This window comes from Oncorhynchus masou, chromosome 8 (genome assembly GCF_036934945.1).
Source record: "Oncorhynchus masou masou isolate Uvic2021 chromosome 8, UVic_Omas_1.1, whole genome shotgun sequence".
Classification (NCBI taxonomy): domain Eukaryota; kingdom Metazoa; phylum Chordata; class Actinopteri; order Salmoniformes; family Salmonidae; genus Oncorhynchus; species Oncorhynchus masou.
The window spans coordinates 34,174,619-34,196,852 of NC_088219.1; the positions used below are offsets into that span (position 1 = coordinate 34,174,619).

At 42.6% G+C, this 22,234-nt stretch overlaps 1 protein-coding gene across 1 annotated transcript in view; it reads right to left on the minus strand.

Annotated features, from left to right (window-relative positions):
• Positions 1–557: 557 nt before the first annotated feature.
• The window catches only part of LOC135544568 (laminin subunit gamma-3-like), a 269,997-nt gene continuing 248,320 nt past the window's right edge, over positions 558–22,234 (minus strand). Inside the window, exons 17-28 of the mRNA XM_064972283.1 lie at positions 21,897–22,075; positions 19,298–19,478; positions 17,964–18,190; positions 15,211–15,287; positions 11,843–11,977; positions 8,634–8,850; positions 8,357–8,500; positions 6,521–6,623; positions 5,769–5,971; positions 5,439–5,579; positions 3,634–3,733; positions 558–2,489 (exon numbers count right to left, since the gene is read on the minus strand). Of these exons, the coding sequence (XP_064828355.1) occupies positions 2,227–2,489; positions 3,634–3,733; positions 5,439–5,579; positions 5,769–5,971; positions 6,521–6,623; positions 8,357–8,500; positions 8,634–8,850; positions 11,843–11,977; positions 15,211–15,287; positions 17,964–18,190; positions 19,298–19,478; positions 21,897–22,075 (1,970 nt within the window). The 3' untranslated portion in view covers positions 558–2,226. The remainder of the gene's footprint in view (positions 2,490–3,633; positions 3,734–5,438; positions 5,580–5,768; positions 5,972–6,520; positions 6,624–8,356; positions 8,501–8,633; positions 8,851–11,842; positions 11,978–15,210; positions 15,288–17,963; positions 18,191–19,297; positions 19,479–21,896; positions 22,076–22,234) is intronic.

Below are 22,234 nucleotides of genomic sequence, written 5' to 3' on the forward strand. Positions count from 1 at the left end.
TCATTTGTTTTTCAGCAGGAGAATGACCCAACACACCTCCAGGCTGTGTAAGGGCTATTTGACCAAGTAGAGTGATGGAGTGCTGCATCAGATGACCTGACCTCAATCCAATTGAGATGGTTTGGGATGAGTTGGACTGCAGAGTAAAGGAAAAGCAGCCAACAGGTGCTCAGCATATGTGGGAACTCCTTCAAGACGGTTGGAAAAGCATTCCAGGTGAAGCTGGTTGAGAGAATGCCAAGATTGTGCAAAGCCGTCAAGGCAAAGTGTGGCTACTTTGAATAATCTAAAATCTGGACTATGTAGAAAATAGTCCAAATAAAGACAAACCATTGAATGAGTAGGTTTGTCCATACCTTTGACTGGTACTGTATATATCATTCCACCACAGTGGGTCAACAACACACAGCAAGTGATGTTCTCTGGATGCCAAATATTCTTGTGATTCTTTGTCTCCCCCGTGTGGTAAATGCAATAACTGCATGGAGGTTTTGTCAGTTTTATCTCCAATAAGTGATCCAATATTGAACAGAAATATAGTCCCATCAAGTCTGAAGTTATTAATGTAATAACCATTTTATTTATATAAGGCACTTCTATCACTGCTTTTCATCATCGATATTTGACTCAGTATACATCTTTAGGTGTTCATTATACAGTCTTGTCTATGGCTTTGGCAATTGCTGTGCTTGTTTCTTCAATACTAGTAAGCAGCACCAATATGTGGCCAGAAGGAGATATTGCAAAGAGATGTTGTTTACAAAATCACACAAAACATGCACGCGCGCGCGTGCACACACACACGCGCACACACACACCCACAATCCATTTTATTTTCATTTTTTGCTTTCAACAGTTTTTTCTGGCTATTATCTAAACACAAAACCAATCATATACTATTTGTTGTCTGACAAAATACAATCACCTGCTGAAATGGAACATAGTCTTTGCAGAGGTCCCATTTCTATATTTTCCATAATTCAGCAGGTATTCCAGCCTCAGGTACCCACATAGAACAAACAAACAGTTAGCTGTTTTAGTCCTTTTCCATTTGCCAGACAAGAGAAGATAATTTGCTCAGAGAGAGAAAGAGAGAGAGAAAGAAAGATCGAGAGAAAGGTAGAACGTTTTAGAGAAAAGTGAAAAAAGGAGATTGAGGAAAAGCGAGGGGCACACGCAGAATCCCAAACTATGTGTGTGTGTGTGTCTGTGGCTGTGTGTTTGCAGTAGAAGGCTGAACCCTACAGAGGGCAAAATGACTAATTGTTAATTATGGTGGGCTGATGAAAAATAACTCAAGTGTAAATGAATGTGTCAGGTTGGAGAAGCGCCACAGCGCAAACACTCCTTCCTCCAAAGTGGAAAATCAGCATTATTTAAAACTTGATAGAACACAGGGAGCTAGCTGACTGTTATTATTCACAGATGAATTAAAATGCTGTTGGAAATATGAAGGGGGAAATTAAATGACAATGAACATAAACACTAAGGAAACAGGTCAGGGGTGATATGGATTTAGAAGGAGGGATGGAGAGAGGGGATTAAGAGGCTAGAACAGGAGAGAGGACGGTTAAAGCCAAAAAGGAGTGAGGGGTAGAATTAAAAGAAAGAACGTGATAATGATGGTGGGAGTTGAAAGCGGGCAATGGCAATGGAAAACTGATTATGGCTGCATATCTGCTAAATATGTGTATAAGACCAATACGATTTGATTTAGTGGTACTGACGGTATCAGCCAGGTCAGTATAGTAGAGGTGAAAGTTTGAAAAGCACAGAGACAAAGTGGTAGAACTGTGTGACTGTACGGCAGCAAAGGGGGATGCACAACCACAGTACTGAATAACAAACTAAGAAGGATACCTGGATGATTCCACCTACACTCCTCATCTATGGCTGTGTCCCAAACGGCACCCTAATACCTACACAGTGCACTACTTTTGCCCTATGGGCTCTGGTCAAAATTAGTCCACTATATGGAATAGTGTGCAATTTGGGTCTCAGATATTATCTCCCCTAAATAGTTCAAATACCAATGTCCTATCCATCATCTGTCGCCCTACTTGTCCCCTCTTCACCTTCCGATGCCCAATTACAATTATTCTGGTGTAAAAAACATGGTGGGACCTCTCTTTTAAATCATTGAAGTGGTGTGAACGAGTGTGTATACACCAGGAAGGGGGTAGAATGCATGGACTAGGGCTCTAGTGTCCTCCTGGTGCCCCGATCCTAGTGTCCCTCTATCCCCGAGGCCTGAGGGCAGGTCTGGGGCAGGTGCAGGGCAATGTCCTTCAGACTGTCTCTCTCCTGTCTGATCTCCTGCAGGTCCTGTTCCAGGTGGGTCAGCTGGCTGTTCTGGTCCTGGGCGGCTGATCGTAGGGTCTGGATCTTCCCGTTCAGGGCCGGGCTCTCCACGCTGCCACGCAGAACACTCAACCGCACCGCCGTCTCACTCAGTATACGTTCAAACCGTTCCAGTGCCATGCCCCCATCTGGTCAACAGAAAACAACAGAGTATTTGAGGTACTACATTGTTCTTTCAGGAGTTATTTTGAAAAAGCGTGAGACACAGAAGGAGGGATGAACAGGGTACTATAAAGCTCGGAGTATTGAGCAGGCCTACACTCTCAGTAAAAAAGCTGCTAGCTAGAACCTAAAAGGGTGCTTCGGCTGTCCTCGTAGGATAACCATTTGAAGAAACCTTTATGGTTCCCATAATAGTTCTACTTGGAACCAAAAAGGGTTGTCCTATGTGGACAGCTGAAGAACCCTTTTGAAGTGTAGTATTAAACGTTTGCCATCAGCAGGGCTCTTGTCTTCTGACATCTGTGTGCCACCATGTTGTGCCCCCCCAATAACGGGGTTAGTAGAGGGATATTTCTCGATCAGGATCATGCCACACACCCCGCCAGCTATAAGTGACTCCTAGTGACTCATTGACAGGGCCAGATGGGAACTGTGGAAAACCATTTAATCAATTCCTGCACAGCTAGTTTCTGCATTTAAATCAATAAAACTAAAGCAATATTTTTGGGGTATAATTTAGATGATTTATACCAGTGTATGTATAAATGTATAAACTGGGTAGTTCGAGCCCTGAATGCTGATTGGCTGACAGCCGTGGTATATACCGTATGCCACGGGTATGACAAAACATTTCTTTGTAATTCTCTAATTACGTTGGTAACCAACTTATAATAGCAATAAGATATCTCTGTGGTTTGTGATATATGGCCAATATAACATGGCTAAAGGCTGTATCCAGGCACACCTCCTCGTGTGTTATTGCTTCATTATCTCAACCCTAGAGTTGTGGGTTGAGGTCAGGATAATCCTTCTCCGTCTGAGCAATCCTTTTGGACCAATTTACTAATGACCATTCTGACTTCTCTATCTGACATATGACTGACTGGATGGAAGTCAAGTCTGATCAGTGGCAAGGGCAGTAACATGTAAGTGTAGACGTTTCTGGTTGATCTGAAATGTTGCATTTGTTACTGCATGAAATTTATGTGCATCCCAAATGGCACCCTATTGTTCTACTTTTGACCTGATGGGCCCAAAAGTAGTGCACTATATTGGGAGTAAGATTCCTTTTTGGGACAGACAAGAAAACGTCAGCAGGTTTGAACTTACCTATTTTACTGACGAGCTGGGTGAGTGTGAGGGAGTAGGCCTCAAGTTGAAGCTGAGCTGCCTGGATGTTCACCTTTACACTGGCCAGAGACTCTACAGGCTGATGATCACAGAGGGAGAAATATACAGTGACATCACGTGCATAGATCAGGGCTTTCCAACCCTCTTCCTGGAGATCTACCATCCTGTAAGTTCTCAGTCCAACCCTCCTTTAGCACATCTGATTCTACGAAGTAACTGCTCACCAAGACCTTAAAGCTAAGAATCCTTAGTTTATACATCAATTTCTGGAAGTGTATGATATACTGTAGAACTGTTGATTCTTGAAGAATATAACTTTTAAATGCCTCATGAGCCGAGATCAACTGTCATACTCATCAAAACCCAAGATATATACAGTATATATATAACAATATATATATATATATATATATTTGTGAACAACGTGAATGTAATCAAACACTGTATGGCTTCAAAACATGGTTAAAAAGATTGTGTTGATATCATGCATGGTCAGTCCTTGCATCCATAGCTCAGTCTATGATTTTGAGAGTGGTTACATTTCTCCAGGCCCATCCCTCAGCTGTTTTACAAAAACAGAGGGGGTTAGGTCCGGCGACAGGACCAATCAGTTAGATGGGCATTTGAGTTCTATAGAGGGTGGCAGGTTTTTTTCACGGGACCTCCACAATCTTTTGTGGGTGTTATAGTAAAGACCATAGGTGGGGGGTGAGTTTGGGGAAGCTTACAATTTATCCTACCATTTCTACTGATCGACATGCCAGGTATGATTTTCAAATGCGTTATTTGAAATGGACTAGTTTAATTTCAATAATAACGTTTGAGTTTCTCAAAATCATGGTCAAGTGGTTAATCATAAAAACCGGAATAAAATTATAAAAATCTAAAAGTTCAAAATCAATTTATGTGAGAGCACCAGCCTCTGCCAAATGGACGCATTGATACACCTTGATTTAAAAAACGAGTGTATGGAACCAGTGGTTTGAACCAAAAGTATTTTCTCAACAGAACCATCATTTATTTTGTTCCATTTTACTGTTCCGACCAGCAAAATAAAGTACTGAACCGGTTCGAATCCAAAACAACTACCGGTTTATAGCATTCCTTTCTGTTCCTTTTTAAACCTCTGAATTCTGAATTCAGTTTTTTTATTTAGCTTGACATTAAATTACTTAGAGCATCTTGTTATGGAGCTGGTAAGCTATTTAATCTATTTGGGAAAATCTGTATTATGGAAAAAGAGCAAATATTTTACCGTAACAGCATGGTTAAATCATAATGAAGACAATTACAAACACCATGCATTGTGCTAACAGTCACTATGGACAGACAAGTGTCAAGGCTAGATTTGACTGAACTTTTGTTGGTGGGGAGAGAGCGAGAGAGAGTGGAGGAGGAGGCTTGAAGCGCTCAGCACCTTGTTATGACATGCATTACCTGAAATAGCCCCAAAGAATTAGTAGGAGCGGCATCTATTAAGGAACTTGGAATGTATTTGAACTTCCGAGAGTTGGCTTAAAGTTGGATCAGATCTAGCTAGCTAGCTAACAAACTTGTGTGCGCAGAGCAGAACTAGAATTAAAAACACGTCTGACCTTTTTGTAGTTAATAAATACAATGTGAAACATGACAACCATAGTATCCTTAACTAGTTTATCATTCTTCTCAAATTAAAAAAATCTCTCTCCCTAATTTCTGAATCACGTGTTTTGGTTATACCTCTACATTGAGTTGTGCTTGTGCCTGGGTAGTGTGGTTGATTAGTGGCTGTGTTTTGGTTATACCTCTGCGTTCGTCTGGGTTTGTGCCTGAACAGTGTGGTTCTCCTGCTCAGCCAGCTGCTGCAGGGTTATGTCTATAGATGAGCTGAGCTGGGCAGACAATGTCCTCGTGTGCTTGCCCTGGGTTAGGGTGGCCTTGGCCTCCTGGGCTCAGAGAAAAACACAGACAGAGGAATACGAAGAATAAAGGAAAGAGACAAATTAACATGGTTCCAAGGGGTGAGGTGTGTTATGTGAATGGAATCTCATTGCTCAACCCACAGGGTGAGTTGGAAACATAGCTCACGCATGCACAACACACACACATCTATGCCCCCCTACACCCATACTTACTTTAGACAGGGCATTTGCGATGTGTTTTGCTTCTTGTGCGGTAGCGTTGGAGAGGGTAGCGCTCTCCAAGGCAGGCCTAAGGACTCGCTTGGTCTGGTTCACCTTCTTACTGACGTCTTCCAGAACCTTCTCCCTCAGCAGCCTCTCCCTCTTCAGAGCAGCCTTCGTCTGGGCCTGCCTTTGAGGCCACTCTCTCTGCATGTCTGAGGGATGGAGAGGGGCAACGCAGGTTGGCCAGCGACATGGCTACAGAAGTGATAATAACTGACAATGGGTAGTGTAGGACTATTCTATTTTATTTCACACAATCTATGTACTAGTAACACAGTTGGTGAGAAAATATTACTTCTAGTTCCATTCCACTTTATTCCATTTTACTCAGATTCCCCTGATGACATTTCCAACAATAAATCCGAAGTGGCACCTTGTTTATTTTTTTTATTTTTATAAACAGTGAACATATTATTATAATGAATTGAAGGCTGTGAAACTGAAAGTGCATTTGAGACCACAATCGCAGATGCTCTTACTCTCCACACAAAATGACAAGGGGAGCGTAACAGGGTGAGACACATTCGTAATGGTTACATTTGGGTTATAGTTGTTTTTCTCAGTATTGTTTTTTTCTCTTGATTTGATTGGAATAACTCTGTGGGCTGCTATTGCAGCGATGGGGATGCGAAAACTAAGCAAACTGTCGGAAACGTACAACAACAGAAATGGAAACAAATACAAAATGCTGTAAATGTCACCTTCCAGTTCTCTCCGCAGGGTAATGGCCTTTGACTCCACTTCCTTCCCTGTCACCACCGATGACAGGGCAATGACCTTTGACCCCTGGGCTTGAACTGTCAGCTGCAGAGGCACCAGGGATGGAGAGAGAAGGGGGAGTGAACCTCACAGAACTTCAGGGACATGAGTGACATTAGACTGCACAACAACCTGACCAGAAGCATCTACCATCTACTGCAGTGTTTCCGAACTCCAGTTCTCCAGTTCTACCCCAACAGTAGCCTAACAATTTTTATTAAGCCCAGACAAACACACCTGATTCAACTTGATTCACACCTGATTCAACCTGATTCAACTTGTCAACAAATCATCAAGCCCTCTGTGAGCTGAATCAGGTGTGTTTGTCTGGGGCTACAACAAACATGTACTGTTGGGGGTACTCACTGGTGTACCAGACACCCCCACAGCCCCCGCAAGGCAGGGGGGAGGGGCAACGAGCTCTGGGGGCTCATGTGCCTGTCATCGATGTCACACAGTAACCCCTGTTTTTTGGGCTTCAAGAATGTGACTGATCAAAGTGCCTCAGGCTTTGAAAAATACATTATTGAACTGATTAAAAGTAAAGGGATATCGGTGAACAAATGCCGCCGTGTTCAACGCTATGACGGCGCCAGTGCAATCAGACAGAGCCTAAAGCTTTGTTCTTAGGTAGTTCTTTACTAGTTTTAGTTTAGAAAACGATCTCTCGATGGTTAAAAATAGCTTGATTACCATAGCAACATGAATGAAACTGGGCAGAAGGAAGTGGTGATAAGCAGTTCTGCAACATATTTAAATGAGCCTCAACAGGTTATGAAAAGAGATTATCTGTACAGGAAGCTCTGGGGACGGGTCATCTGGATGCTGGACAGCCAATAAATTGGCAGATGCGGACTGACTATCTTTTTTAACAGTTCTTGAAGGCCAAAAAAAAAGTGGTTTGCGATTTCGTTCATACTGGCATTGTGTGTCGGGCCCGTCGGGCCTACAACCTAGGCCTAAAGGCCGTGGTGAAAATATTTGATCACAAAAATACAAGGCGACGCAGTCGCATACTGGAGCTACTACAGACAAGCACAGACACATAGCATTCCTAAGAGACATAAAGAGAAAAAGAGACAGACACAGAGAGAGAGATGTCACAAGGAATACTTCAGGAGAATTGTTAGGCTATTTGATGTGTAATTTTTAAAATAAAAAGTGTATAAATAGCAGCTAAATACGAGCTATAGATAGTAGGCTACACTGCAATAATAAAACGATCCCTAGTAAGCTAGTGTTTTGAGGGTGGACTGACTGTATTATTTGGCATTAATAGGATGGGTTTAGGCACCACAACTTTCCATCCAAGCTGGGAGAGAGCGCAAGGATGGATCAGGACGTGCAGATTCAGGTAGGCTATACAGGACAGTTGTATATTCTAGAAAAATCTATTGGTAGCTTATTAGTATACAGTTGCATCGAAAATGTATTTTACAATCTGCATTGTTTGATTTTCCAACTTGTATTACTGAACAAGTGATTACATTATTGCCGCCAGCCAACAGTCTAAATGTCAGCATTGCAGCACCTTGTATAGCTTTGTGAATTGTCAGGCTTAACATGAGAAAACAGGAAAGATGCAGCCCCCAATACCTGTAGTTACAGACTGACACTGCATGTGAATTATGTGTCAGTTATTTTGTCTATTGGTACAGTGTATTCTGTTTATTGTTGTTAGCACCATTTCACCAGGTCAAATTTCGGTTACATGTAAATAAATAAAGGCAATTCTGACATCATTATCTACTGTAGTGTGAAGATAAAGCCCCCTTTACCTTGTGCATGTCCTGTACGGCAGCAAGGTTGTTGTGGGCAGTCTGTATTCGAGGCTCCATCTCCTCTCTGATCTTACTGGCCAGTTCTTCTTTAGACTGGACATGGAACGCCAGCTCAGATGTCCTGTTGCTCAGCTCAACACCCTGAGGGAAGGGACGCACAGCAGTGATCCATTCATCCATCATTCCATCCATCCATCCATCCATCCATTCCTTCGGTCAGTCAACTTGAGAGTACAATTAATTTTTGTTACCCCTGACCCTCATAGCCACTGACCTCTGTTTGATTGGCACCCGATCTTAGGCTGGGGTCTGATTGGTTGGTTCCTGATGTGGGGTTGGGCATCTTTTTGGACAGCTCCAATATGGAGGATGTGAGGTTAACAAAGGCAACCATGATCTCAGCAGACTCCTCCTCCAGAGACAGCTGAATGGCTAGAGTCTCATTCACCTGGGCCATCAAATTCTCCTTCATCTGCTGCATGTCTGCCATTCTGAAAGAGATATAGAAAGAGAGAGAGATATAAAGGGAGAGAGGGCGGAGGGGGAGAGAGAAAGAGAGAAAGAAAAATAGATAGCGAGAGAAAGAAAGGGGAGGGTGAAGAGGGAAAGAAGAAGGTTAGATCGTTTAGTGTTTTGATTCTTGAGTGTCCCTCATATTTATCAATGGACACATGTGTGCACACACACACACTTCCTGCTTTCTACCCACCCATCCACCCACCAAATTTCTCTGAAAGAATGACAGAATTCCCCAGAACCAAGCAGACTAGTGCTGGTATGAAGGAAATCAATTTCAGGTTTCTTGCCTCCCACCAACTCCCATCGAGGCGTGGCCACCAGAGGGATTTGCATTTTTATGTTGAGCGTTTGGGATAATCCTCAGAGCAATCTCATGCTAAGCGATGCTGCTCCTTCCATGCTGCTATTCCATGAAAGCAGCCCCTGAAAGCAATAGGCTTAAAGAGGAAGGAATAGAGCTGTTCCCCTGTGACTAAATGTCTTACTTTCTCAACCAGTGTGCCTTAAAGAGCTGCAAAAAAAGAGGCAGGTTTATGACATTTTGTTGTGGGGCACCGCTACAGCTAACTAAACCACTTCTGGGCCCTGTTTGGGAAAAATATATAGAGTGACAGAGGAGCAACAAAATTGTGGAAATTAGGTACTGTGTTCAGATATTGCTTCAAGGGGCAAGGAACATCTCTTAGGGCACGTCTGTTTTTATCCTTGCTCTGTGCAGGCTAACAGGCTTTTTCACACCTTATGTGGAGCCTTTAAAGAGAGACAGTGTTGGAGGGATGGTGCTGGCAAGAAAGCGAGAGAGAAAGAGAGAGAGAGGGGAAGAGATAAAGACTGTGTATCTGCGCGTGTACTGTGTAGGTGTGTCTGAGAATGAATGACTGATATTTTGTTTTCGTGTCAAATCTCCAGTTGGCATCCCATCCCTTATAGGATTAGTTGACACATAAACAAAAAAGACAATAATTTAACTCAGTGGTAGTTCTATTTCCGGTGTTCTCTGCAGTGCACATTACATTGAGCGTAATTTAAAAAAATAATAATACACTCAATAAATAATAGTAAATAGGGTTATCCAAACAATAGCTGTATCCCTAGAGCAGTAAAAAATATACATACAGTACATACGGAAAGTATTCAGACCCTTTCACTATTTCCACATTTTGTTACGTTACAGCCTTATTCTAAATTGAATTAAATCATTTCCCCCCCTCTTCAATGTACACACAGTACATTTTCCATTTTGGCAAATTTATAAAAAAAATATATAAACAGAAATACCTTATTTACATAAGTGTTCAAAACGTTTGCTTTGAGACTCGAAATTGAGCTCAGGTGCATCCTGTCTCCATTGATCATCCTTGAGATGTTTCTACAACTTGATTTGGAGTCCACCTCTGGTAAATTCAATTGATTGGACATGATTTGGAAAGGCACACACCTGTCTATATAAGGTCCCACAGTTGACAGTGCATGTCAGAGCAAAAACCAAGCCATGAGGTCGAAGGAATTGTTTGGAACCACCAAGACTCTTCCTAGAGCTGGATGCCCGGCCAAACGGAGCAATCGAGGGAGAAGGGCCTTGATCAGGGAGGTGACCAAGAACCCGATGGTCACTCTGACAGAGCTCCAGAGTTCCTTTGTGGAGATGGGAGAACCTTCCAGAAGGACAACCATCTCTGCATCACTCCACCGATTAGGCCGTTATGGTAGAGGGGCCAGACGGAAACCACTCCTCAGTAAAAGGCACATGACAGCCCGCTTGGAGTTTGATTATGGTTGGTTTAGTTTTTCTGGTTGATATAATTATGATGCTTGCCTGTTGTGAAGTAATCTGTTCATCTTGAGCTTCTCGTCTGACTGCAGTGTTGATGTTTAATGCCCCCCCCCCACGCAATGACTGTGATGATCAGCTGTTTTTTCATGAGATGCCGTTCTACCCTGAGGAGAACCCACAGGAATGAGTGGCACTGTGCCTTGTTAAAGTATTTACCAGTAAGGGTAATGGGATAGGGTTTGAGGCACACTGGTTTCCTGGGTGTTCTCTTTTCGTTTGAGTTTCTAATTTTAGTATAGATACCTCCCTTTTGAGAGACATGTGTAAGATATTGTTAACTATCACGAATAAGTGATAAAAGGAGTGGTAGTGTAGTAGAATTGTACTATGTCTCGTTCTGCTTTTTCAGTTTCTCACACTTATCATATATTTGACCTGTTGCATACTTAGAAATGTGCCTGTTGTAGACAGACACGGTGTCTGAGGTTTGTTCTCACAAGGTCAGCGGAAGTGGAAATATTGGCTGAACGCCCAGACTGTGGTTGCCAGGTGATCTCCTCTGCAGCTGGTCACTGGGAGCAAAACGCTTTGCTGAGAAAGGATGCACTTGGCTATCTTTGTGTAACCTGAAGCAATGGTATAAATATACTGATGGGGGAAAAACCTCATCAGAGCTTCTGACTAAACTCCACATGAGGTGCTGTTTGTCTGTAATCTATCCACTGGCGTGAATAAACTTTTAATTAATTTAAGCTTGACATTGGGGTCCTTAGTGGTCATTTCCATGACACCTGTTTGTATTTTCCTTTTGTATACATTTATTTTCATCATCATCTGAACACATAATGATCCACTTGGACTGGCCGACCAAGAGGCCAAGAAAGGTAGAACTGGCCATGGACCAAGGTAAGGTTGTTGCCTCCACTAGGCACATGTACATTCAACACCTAGGGGCATATGCTGATTTCTCACATAGATGCACATCTTAAAATCAGATTACATACCAGTTAACTAGTCCCAAGACCCCTAGACATAACGAGTGCAGCAAAATCAGTAGGCTGGTTATTGGTTTCGTAACAATGCATATAGAATGGTGAGAATCGCAATACATATATCGGCACCTAAGTTTTGTGATGAAAGTGGGAAGTCCCTGGCAATTCCCAGCCCGTGTGTGATGCCTAGTTACTCACTGCTCCGTGAGGATGCTGATGTATTCCTCAATAGAGTTGTCCTCCAGTAGGTCCATCAGGAGAGAGTAGGTCTGGTTGGAGGCCATGAAAGCTTTGGTCGCTATAGACTCTATATGACCAGCCATCTCTGTGTGACTGAAAGATGGAGAAAGAAGGAGACAGGGAATCGTATAAGATATATATACACTACCGTTCAATAGTTTGGGGTCACTTAGAAATGTCCTTGTTTTTGAAAGAAAACACGCATCAAATTGATCAGAAATACAGTGTAGACATGGTTAATGTTGTAAATTACTATGGAAGCTGGAAACGACTGATTTTTTATGGAATATCTACAGTTGAAATCGGAAGTTTACATACACTTTGGTTTGAGTCATTAGAACTTGTTTTTCAACCACTCCAGAAATGTATTGTTAACAAACTATAGTTTTGGCAAGTCGATTAGGAAATCTACTTTGTACATGACACAAGTCATTTTTCTAACAATTGTTTACAGACAAATTATTTCACTGATAATTCACTGTACCACAATTCCAGTGTGTCAGAAGTTTATATACACTAAGTTGACTGTGCCTTCAAACAGCCTGGAAAATTCCAGAAAATTATATAATGGTTTTAAAAGCTTCTGATTGACATGCTTGACATGATGGGAAAATCAAAATAAATCAGCCAAGACCTCAGAAAGCAAATTGTGGACCTCCACAACTCTGGTTCATCCTTGGGAGCAATTTCCAAACGCCTGAATGTACTTTGGTCCGAAAAGTGCTAATCAATCCCAGAACAACAGCAAAGGACCTTGTGAAGATGCTGGAGGAAACAGGTACAAAAGTATCTATATCCACAGAAAAATGAGTCCTATATCGACATAACCTGAAAGGCTGCTCAGCAAGGAAGAAGCCACTGCTCCAAAACCGCCATTAAAAAAAAGCCAGACTACGGTTTGCAACTGCACATGGGAACAAAGATCATACTTTTTGGAGAAATGTTCTCTGGTCTGATGAAGCAAAAATAGAACTGTTTGACCATATTGACCATTGTTATGTTTGGAGGAAAAAGGGGGATGTTTGCAAGCCGAAGAACATCATCCCAACTGTGAAGCACGGGGGTGGCAGCATCATGTTGTGGGGGTGCTTTGCTGCAGGAGAGACTGGTGCACTTCACAAAATAGATGGCATCATGAGGAAGGAAAATTATGTGGATATATTGAAGCAACATCTCAAAACAATAGTCAGGAAGTTAAAGCTTGGTCAAAAAATGGGTATTCCAAATGGACAATGATCCCAAGCATACTTCCAAAGTTGTGGCAAAATGGCTTAAGGACAACAAAATCAAGGTATTGGAGCGACCATCACAAAGCCATGACCTCAATCCCATAGAACATTCGTAGGCAGAACTGAAAAAGTGTGTGCGAGCAAGAAGGCTTACAAACCTGACTCAGTTACACCAGCTCTGTCAGGAGGAATGGGCCAAAATTCACCCAACTTATTGTGGGAAGCTCGTGGAAGGCTACCTGAAATGTTTGACCCAAGTTAATTTAAAGGCAATGCTACCAAATACTAATTGAGTGTATGTAAACTTCTGACCCAATGGGAATGTGATGAAAGAAATAAAAGCTGAAATAAATCTTTCTGGCCTATTATCAGCAACCATCACTCCTGTGTTCCAATGGCAGGTTGTGTTATCTAATCCAAGTTGATCATTTTAAAAGGCTTATTGATCATTAGAAAACCCTTTTGCAATTATGTTCACACAGCTGAAAACTGTAGTGCTGATTAAAGAAGCAACAAAACTGGCCTTCTTTAGACTACTTGAGTATCTAGAGCATCAGCATTTGTGGGTTCGATTACATGCTCAACATGGCTAGAAACAAATAACTTTTTTTTCTGAAACTCATCAGTCTATTCTTGTTCTGAGAAATGAAGGCTATTCCATGCGAGATATTGCCAAGAAACTGAAGATGCTGTGTACAATGCTGTGTACTACTCCCTTCATAGAACAGCGCACATTGGCTCTAACCAGAAAATAAAGACGAGTGGGAGGACCCGGTGCACAACTGAGCAAAAGGACAAGTACATTAGAGTGTCTAGTTTGAGAAACAGATGCCTCACGAGTCCCCAACTGGCAGCTTCATTAAATAGTACCCGCAAAACACCAGTCTCAACATCAACAGTGAAGAGGTGACTCCGTGATGCTGGCCTTCTAGGCAGAGTTTTATAATGATCAATTAACCTTTTAAAATTATAAACTTGTATTAGCTAACACAACGTACCATTGGAACACAGGAGATGATGATTGTTGATATTGGGCCTCTGAACGCCAAAGTATATATTCCATTAAAAATCAGCCTTTTCCAGCTACAATAGTCATTTACAATATTAACAATGTCTACGCTATATTTCTGATCAATTTGATGTTATTTTAATGGACAAATCTTTTAGCTTTTCTTTCAAAAACAAGGATATTTCTAAGTGACCCCAAACTTTTGAATGTTAGTGTATATATACAGTACCAGTCAAAAGTTTGGACAACTCTACTCATTCAAGGGTTTTTCATTATTTTGACTATTTTCTACGTTGTAGAATAATATTGAAGACATTAAAACTATGAAATGACACATATGGAATCATGTTTCAACCCAAAAAGTGTTAAACAAATCAAAATATATTTTTGATTCTTCAGAGTAGCCACCCTTTTCCTTGATGACAGCTTTGCACACTCTTGGCATTCACTCAACCAGCTTCACCTGTAATTATTTTCCAACAGTCTTGAAGGAGTTCTTACATATGCTGAGCACTTGTTGGATGCGCTTTCTACCCTCTGTGGTCCAACTCATCCCAAACCATCTCAAATTGGTTTGAGGTTGGGTTATTGTGGAGGCCAGGTAATCTGATGCAGCACTTCATCACTCTCCTTCTTGTTCAAATAGCCCTTAGATATATGGGTCTGACTACCACACCTGAGTTCAAATAGTATTTATTATATCAATTACTTCAGCTTGGCTAATCTTGTGCTGCAATGGAACCAATGGAATAGACCCGAATATGCAAACACTGAAAGCGCCCATATGGAACTCCAGACAAGTTTGATGAAACAGCTCAAAGTATTTGACAGAAAACCAACAGGTCTGCTGTGCACAAGTCAAATGGATTGCAGTTATCTCGTCGATCTCTCTACTTCCTCTCAATGGACCGAATGGGCATTCATTCAGCATATTCAGAGGCTTTGTACTGTTGTCATTGACAGAGGGTGTCGGTGGCAGGCCAGCCATTGTGCGACTGACAGACGGAAGAGGCAGTGCCTCTATTAGAAGAAGATAACCTTTGTGTGTCGTAATTGGCCACTTAGTCTATTGACCTCCAGTGACTTACCTTTTCATAAGTATCTCTGATTCGTTCACCGCAGAGTTCCAGCGGTTGGGCACAGGTGTCATCTTGAAAGGGATGACCTTTGGGAATGCAGAGCAAAGTGGGAAGCACTGAAACGGTGCAGTCTCATAGACAAAAGAAAACTGGAGGACAACGTTTATAAAGTATGATCTGTATGGGCGGACATCAGTTGCTATTTTAAACCTGAATTGTGACCATGCACAGTTGTCTGCTGACCTATGTTCAACTCAAAGTAGGCTGACTCAGAACTCACTGTTCAATAGGCATTTCAAGAAGACATACTGAAGGCTGCAATTACACACATTCACTCACTAATGTATACAGCGGCAAAGTTTTTCTGTTGTGGCACCAGTAGATAAATGTTGACTATTTTACCTTGTGACATTTATTTTGGGAACATTCAAATAATTTAATCGCAATACATGACACACACACTACTCTTCCTATTTTGGAGTCGTTCTGCTTGTTAATGTGCAATGGCATTGCTCTGGCTTCAGGCTTGCCCAAACGACTGGGGAGGTAAGTTAAATGCACGGCACGGCACGGCACGGCACGAACACACACACACACACACACACACACACACACACACACACACACACACACACACACACACACACACACACACACACACACACACACACACACACACACACACACACACGAAGCACTGCCAAAACAAGCTCTCTCATTTCCCCAGAACCGCATAACATGGCAGCCATATTCATAATAGAATTCCAAGCTGACGCTATTGAGCGTGAAGATACGGGGGAAAGCTTGAGCTGTAGCATAACAAATCATTCATTTCAGCCGAGAGTTAGTCAGAGAAACGGTGTGCTCACTCACTCGATTTTTAGAGATATGGAGCTTCACATTGAGAAATACTGTCTCGTTCTGACCTTTATTTCCTTTGTTTTGTCATTATTTAGTATGGTAAGGGCGTGAGTTGGGGTGGGCAGTCTATGTTTGTTTTTCTATGATTTGGGTATTTCTATGTTTCGGCCTCGTATGGTTCTCAATCAGAGGCAGGTGTCATTAGTTGTCTCTGATTGAGAATCATACTTAGGTAGCCTGGGTTTCACTGTGTGTTTGTGGGTGATTGTTCCTTTCTCTGTGTTTGCACCAGATAGGGCTGTTTAGGTTTTGTTAGTCTATTCATGTATAGTTTTCTTCATTAAAGAACCATGAATAGAAACCACGCTGCATTTTGGTCCACCTCTCCTTCACCGCAAGAAAACCGTTACAAATACTATGCTTTAGGGATCCCTATTGATCAATGCATTTGAACCTCTACTGAATAGCCACTAGTAACTCAGTTTTTTTTCAAATGAAAAAAATGACAAAATACTTTAAATGGATAAATAACTGCAGACCTCGCTAAGCGTGATCACTATATGTTCATGTATGCTACTGCAACGTCAACCGAATAAATATATAAACGCAACATGCAACAATTTATAAGATTTTACAGAGTTAGAGTTCATATCAGTCAATTGAAATACATTCTTTAAGCCCTAATCTATGGATTTCACATGACTGGGAATACAGATATTGTATGCATCTGTAGTAAGGTAGGGGCGTGGATCAGAAACCCAGCCAGTATCTGGTGTGACCACCATTTGCCTCATGCAGCGCGTCACATCTCCTTCTCATAGAGTTGATCAGGCTGTTGAGTGTGGCCTGTAGCCTGTTGTCCTACTCCTCTTCAATGGCTGTGTGAAGTTGCTGGATGTTGGCGGAAACTGGAACACGCTGCCGTACATGTCGATCTATAGCGTCCCAAACATGCTCAGTTGCAGTCAGGTCAAGACCCTGGTGAGGACGCCCGAGCACGCAGGTGTGCTTCCCTAAGACTGTTTCTGACAGTTTGTGCAGAAATTCTTCTGTTGTGCAAACCCACAGTTTCATCAGCTGTATGGGTGGCTAGTCTCAGACGATTCCGCAGGTGAAGAAGCTGGATGTGGTGGCCCTGAGCTGGAGTGTATACAAGTGGTCTGCAGTTGTGAGGATGGTTGGACTGTCAAATTCTCTAAAATGACTGCGGCGGCTTATGGTAGAGAAATTAACATTCAATTCTCTGGCATCAGCTCTGGAGGACATTCCTGCAGTCAGCATGCCGATTGCACACTCCCTGAAAACTTGAGACATGTGTGGCATTGTGTTGTTTGACAAACCTACACATTTTAGAGTGGCCTTTTATTGTCCCCAGCACAAGTTGTTTAATCAGCTTCTTGATATGCCACACCTGTCAGGTGGATGGATTATCTTGGCGAGGGGAAATGCTCTCAAACAGTGATATTAAGAAAATTGAGCACACAATTTGAGAGCGTATTGAACATTTCTGGGATCTTTTATTTCAGCTCCTGAAACATGGGACCAACACGTTTATAGTTTTGTTCGTCATTCTTTTATGAATACTTCAAATGACAGACTCAGCAGCAGTCATTGATGAGTCAGAGACAGTGTTGTGTCCCAAATGGCTCCCTGTTCCCTACATAGTGCACTTCTTTTTTTGTTGTTGACCAGGGCCCATGTCATTGGTCGAAAGTAGTGCACTATGCAGGGAATGGGGTGCCATTTGGGACACAACACTGTCTCTGACTCATCAATGACTGCTGCTGAGTCTGTCATTTGAGGTATTCATAAAAGAATGCCGAACAAAACTATAAACGTGTTGGTCCCATGTTTCAGGAGCTGAAATAAAAGATCCCAGACGGAGTAAATGTCCCACTGACCATGTTGTCCAGGTCCAGAGTTGCCTGCGTCAGCTGGGTCTGTGCACTTCTAACCACGGACACAGAGTCAGCAAGGGTCCTGCACAATGTTGTCCACCCTTCCTCCTGCTCTTCTTCCATGCTGCCGCTACAGTTCATAGCAGTGGCAACAGTGTGCAGCTGAGCTGAGAGAGTGTGTGTAGACGTCTCCAGGAGAGCAAACTGTTTGACAAAGGCTTCTTTTGCCTCTGCGGGGAATCAAAGAAACAGATGTGAGCAAACTTCAAAATACACAGCATGGATCAGTAAATGGATCCTTTGGATTCCATTTCAATAGTATTGTTATTTGGGACACAAGGCCTGCCAACCCCTTTGTAGTGTGATTTGTAGTGGAACCGTTGCATTTTATCATGGCCTGCATATTGTAAATTCTTAGACTGAACTCACTGCACAGTGAGTCCAGGTGCCTTTGGTTGTTGTTCTGGTTTTATTGTTGTCTCATAATGTTAACTGCCGTGCGCCTAGCTAATGTGACATTCTGGGTCTATTTGTGAGAGGAGGGTCATTACCGCTTTGTTCGCTCTATGAGATGATAAACTGTGTCTGCGTGCGTGTGTTTGTCTGTGTGTATACTGTTCTGTCTCGGAGCTCCACACAGTCCCCCCTCCTAGCCTAGCGTTATTGGACCGCACAGAGCAGAATGTCCAACCAACGAAGACTAGTGGCGTACCAAAGTAGGGTGGGCAGCGGTTGGACTGCCATAATCCTGATTATAGCTTTAATCATAATGAGGTACAGGGATTAAAAGATGTGCTTGCTGCATCTCTGTCATACAAACAGGGATTAAGTTGCCCATACACAGACCTGCCTGCCTTGTTCTGTATTGTTGGGACTCAGCCTCCATTCTGTCCATATCAACGAACCTGTAAGCCTTTTATGGTACCCCCACCCCCCCTCTGCTCATAAAATAATGAGAAATTCTGTTAATTGTGGAGAGATGATTGTTAGGCTGGTTGACTGCTGATTCAGTCTCGTTCTATCCCGTTATGTTGGGTTATAACCATGTCTAGCTGAACAGTCAGCGAAGCATATGGACAGTCATTCTGGGTGCGGTTTGGCGTCATCTGCTCTAGGTCTACTTTATCCACGGAATGGGACGGCGTGATGGTATTGCAATCTACAATGTGAGATGGGCTATACGTCAGGTATAATGGCCAAATGAGAGTACAGTGGTAAACTGCATTGGCAGTGGGATTTCCGACTTCCTGACTGGTTGGTTGAGAATAACAAACTGTCACAGAGTTTTCTGATTGATCGAGTAGAATGAGTGAGTGGGTGGGGTGCTGATTGTTTACCTTGGATAGCCAGGAAGTCCTCCAGCGCATTGGGCAGGCTGTCCTCCCCCTGATGGCCACGCTCGTGATGCTGGCGCTCGTGATGCTGGCGCTCGTGATGCTGGCGTCCGGAGCCATTCCGGCAGTCGAAGCGTGCAAGGAGCTTCTCCAAATCCTGCAGCCGTGCCTTCAGCTTCCCTGCCTGTATGGGGAAACACCAGAACACCAAACAATGGAGGTTTGGTGGGGGAGATTGTCAATGATGAGAATACAAATACAAATATGCACTTTGGTATGCTGCTCCCAAAGTGTGTAATGAAAAAAGAACAACTTTTCAATCCCAAACTGGTTCCTAACAAAGATAAGGTTTCCTCTCAGATCCAGGATCTGGAAAGGTATTGTATAGGTGTATGCACTTCCCCCTTTTAAAGGCCCAGTGCAGTCAAAAACTTGATTTCCTGTGTTTTATATATATTTCCACACTGATGTTGTAATAATATGGTAACATTTTGAAAATAATGATACTGCCTTTTTAGTGTTAGAGCTGTTTGAAAAAAACACCTGGAATTTCAGCTTGTAAATTAGTAATAGACCAACAGGAAAGAGTTTCACACCTCTCTGCCAGCAACAGCTAGTTTTCAATTGTCCCCTCCCCACTAAGACCACACCCAGACTGTCCGAGCAAAGTTCTTGCTTGAGAAATTGATCTTTGCTAAGAAATGATTTGTTTTTCATATTTTGAAATTTTAATTGAAAACACAACTTAATTGTTACCCAGAAGTGATTAGATATTGAAATAAAACAAAATGGCTGCGATGGACTTTTTTCAACACGAGATTGTCAGTGAAAGCAGATGACAACATGATCCCACAGTGGCCAAAAACAAATCACACCCAGACATATTTACAGTGTATTCAATCTCATTCAAAACACAGAGATAAACATCTACGTTAAGAGTAGATTGTCTATCTTAACGTGAAACCGATTGTACATTTTAAAAGCAATACTCTTTGTGCAGTGGGAGCAGGGCAAGCTCAACCCTAAGCACAGTTTCATACATTGGTTGTCAATTCTTAAGTGGACCTTGCTTTTGCATGAGCTTCCAGGCCTCGATGATTAAGGCATATTACTGGCTGGGGAGCCATACGTTTTTGGAGTAGGCAATTAGCAGGCTCAACCTGTGTGTGTGTGAGTGTGTGTCGCTGCTAAACACGAGCAGGTGAGGAGGTACAGATGTCCTATCTTAATTTGATCACTCTGTTGTTGCAGATAATTGTCCTGTGCAGCAGAAAATGCCATTTGTGGTGAATTCAAGGTTTAAAAAGGCTTCAAAAGATTGTAATTTTCACATAAAATATTGAGTGGATTTGCCCTTCCCAAAAATGCATCAATCCCTATAAACATGTCCTTTATAATTATAATCCACATAATAATTCACATGTCCTGTTGCTGCAGGATTATTTGTCTGCTGTGAGAAATTAGTCAAATGAAGATAGTACATCTGTAGGTGGAGAGGGCATTTATAATACCACTTCTCTTTCACTCTCCTTGGTGGACACTCACCCACATTCACTTTAAAAACCTGTAATTTGGACACTTCAGCCCACTCCAGGAGGTCAAATCTGTTATTATATTATGGTAAGAGCAACAATAACTCCACACACAACACAATATGGTATCTTGCAGTTGTTGTTTTTGAAACGTACGGGAGCAAAAGGAACATACTGTATACAGCACAAGAGAGGAAAGGAGTTCTCCCCTTTTTCTATACTGTAGTGCTCCCCCCCCCCCCTATGGTTACATTCTATCCACCCCCCCCCTCCTTTTTCTCTCCTGTCTTTAGAAGGGAGGAAGGTGTGTAGTAAAGAGCCAGAGGTGAGATATGAGAGCGAGAGATGAAGTGATGTGAGAAAAAGAGACTGCATGGTAGAGAGAAAGAGATGAGAGAAAGAGACTGGTAGGTAGAGCAAAGTAATTTTATGGGCTCTGAGCAGACCGGACCCCGGTTTCCTCTGAATTGCTAACGCTGTGGAAATCACAGCAGTCTTTGCCAGGTACACAAATTGTTTGCTAGAGAAAAAAACACAAACCACTTCAGCAAGAACAAGCATATGTACGGAAAGTACCAAACTCTGCTATTGGCTTTGCCTGCAGAGAAAAGACACTGTAGAGCGTTTAGAACATAAGGCTCCCTAAATAGTGCAGTTCACTACTTTTCTGGCCAAATGTAGTGCACTATATAGGGATTAGGGTTCAATTTGGGACGCACCTGGTCTATTTCTGTAGCTATTTCTGTATCTTCACATTGACTTCAGTCTGACTGTTAACTTACCTTAGTTGTTTAAATAAGGAGGCCAGATGGCCACGATTGTTAGACTACAAAGACATTATTGGGTAGGACTTTGAATAGCTGACTTTTGTTTTGGAGCAAATGGCATTATGCAGTGGTGATGGGTTAATAACTGCACCGATTACCTATGGAGATTTACCCCACAGACAGGCTGAGAAGCAGACTGGGAAACAGACGGATAGGGATTCTGGCAAAAAAAAGGAGGCAAACTGACACAGAGAAGAAGATGGAGAGACTGACAGCCTTACGAAGACACACGCACACTCTTACCTCCTCCTTGACTAGCCCGTAGCAGATGGGGCACTCTTCACACTGGTGCGTGGCTCTGTTGTGGAAGTAGTTGAGCTCACACTGGTCACACTTGTACCCCACGAAGCCCTGGCGGCAGGGACAGGTGCCGTTGGTGTGGCACTGCATGGAGCGGGAACCCATAGGGTCGCAGTTACAGGCTGAGAGGGACAGGGGAGGGGCAGTGGACAGGGTACAGGTGGACAGAGGGAGGCAGGGGTGGACAGGGGGCAGAGGACATGAATGTCAGAGAGGGGTGATACAATGGAAGTATTCGAAATTACATGCTTGCGTTTTGCTTTTTTTTTTTTTTTTTTTTT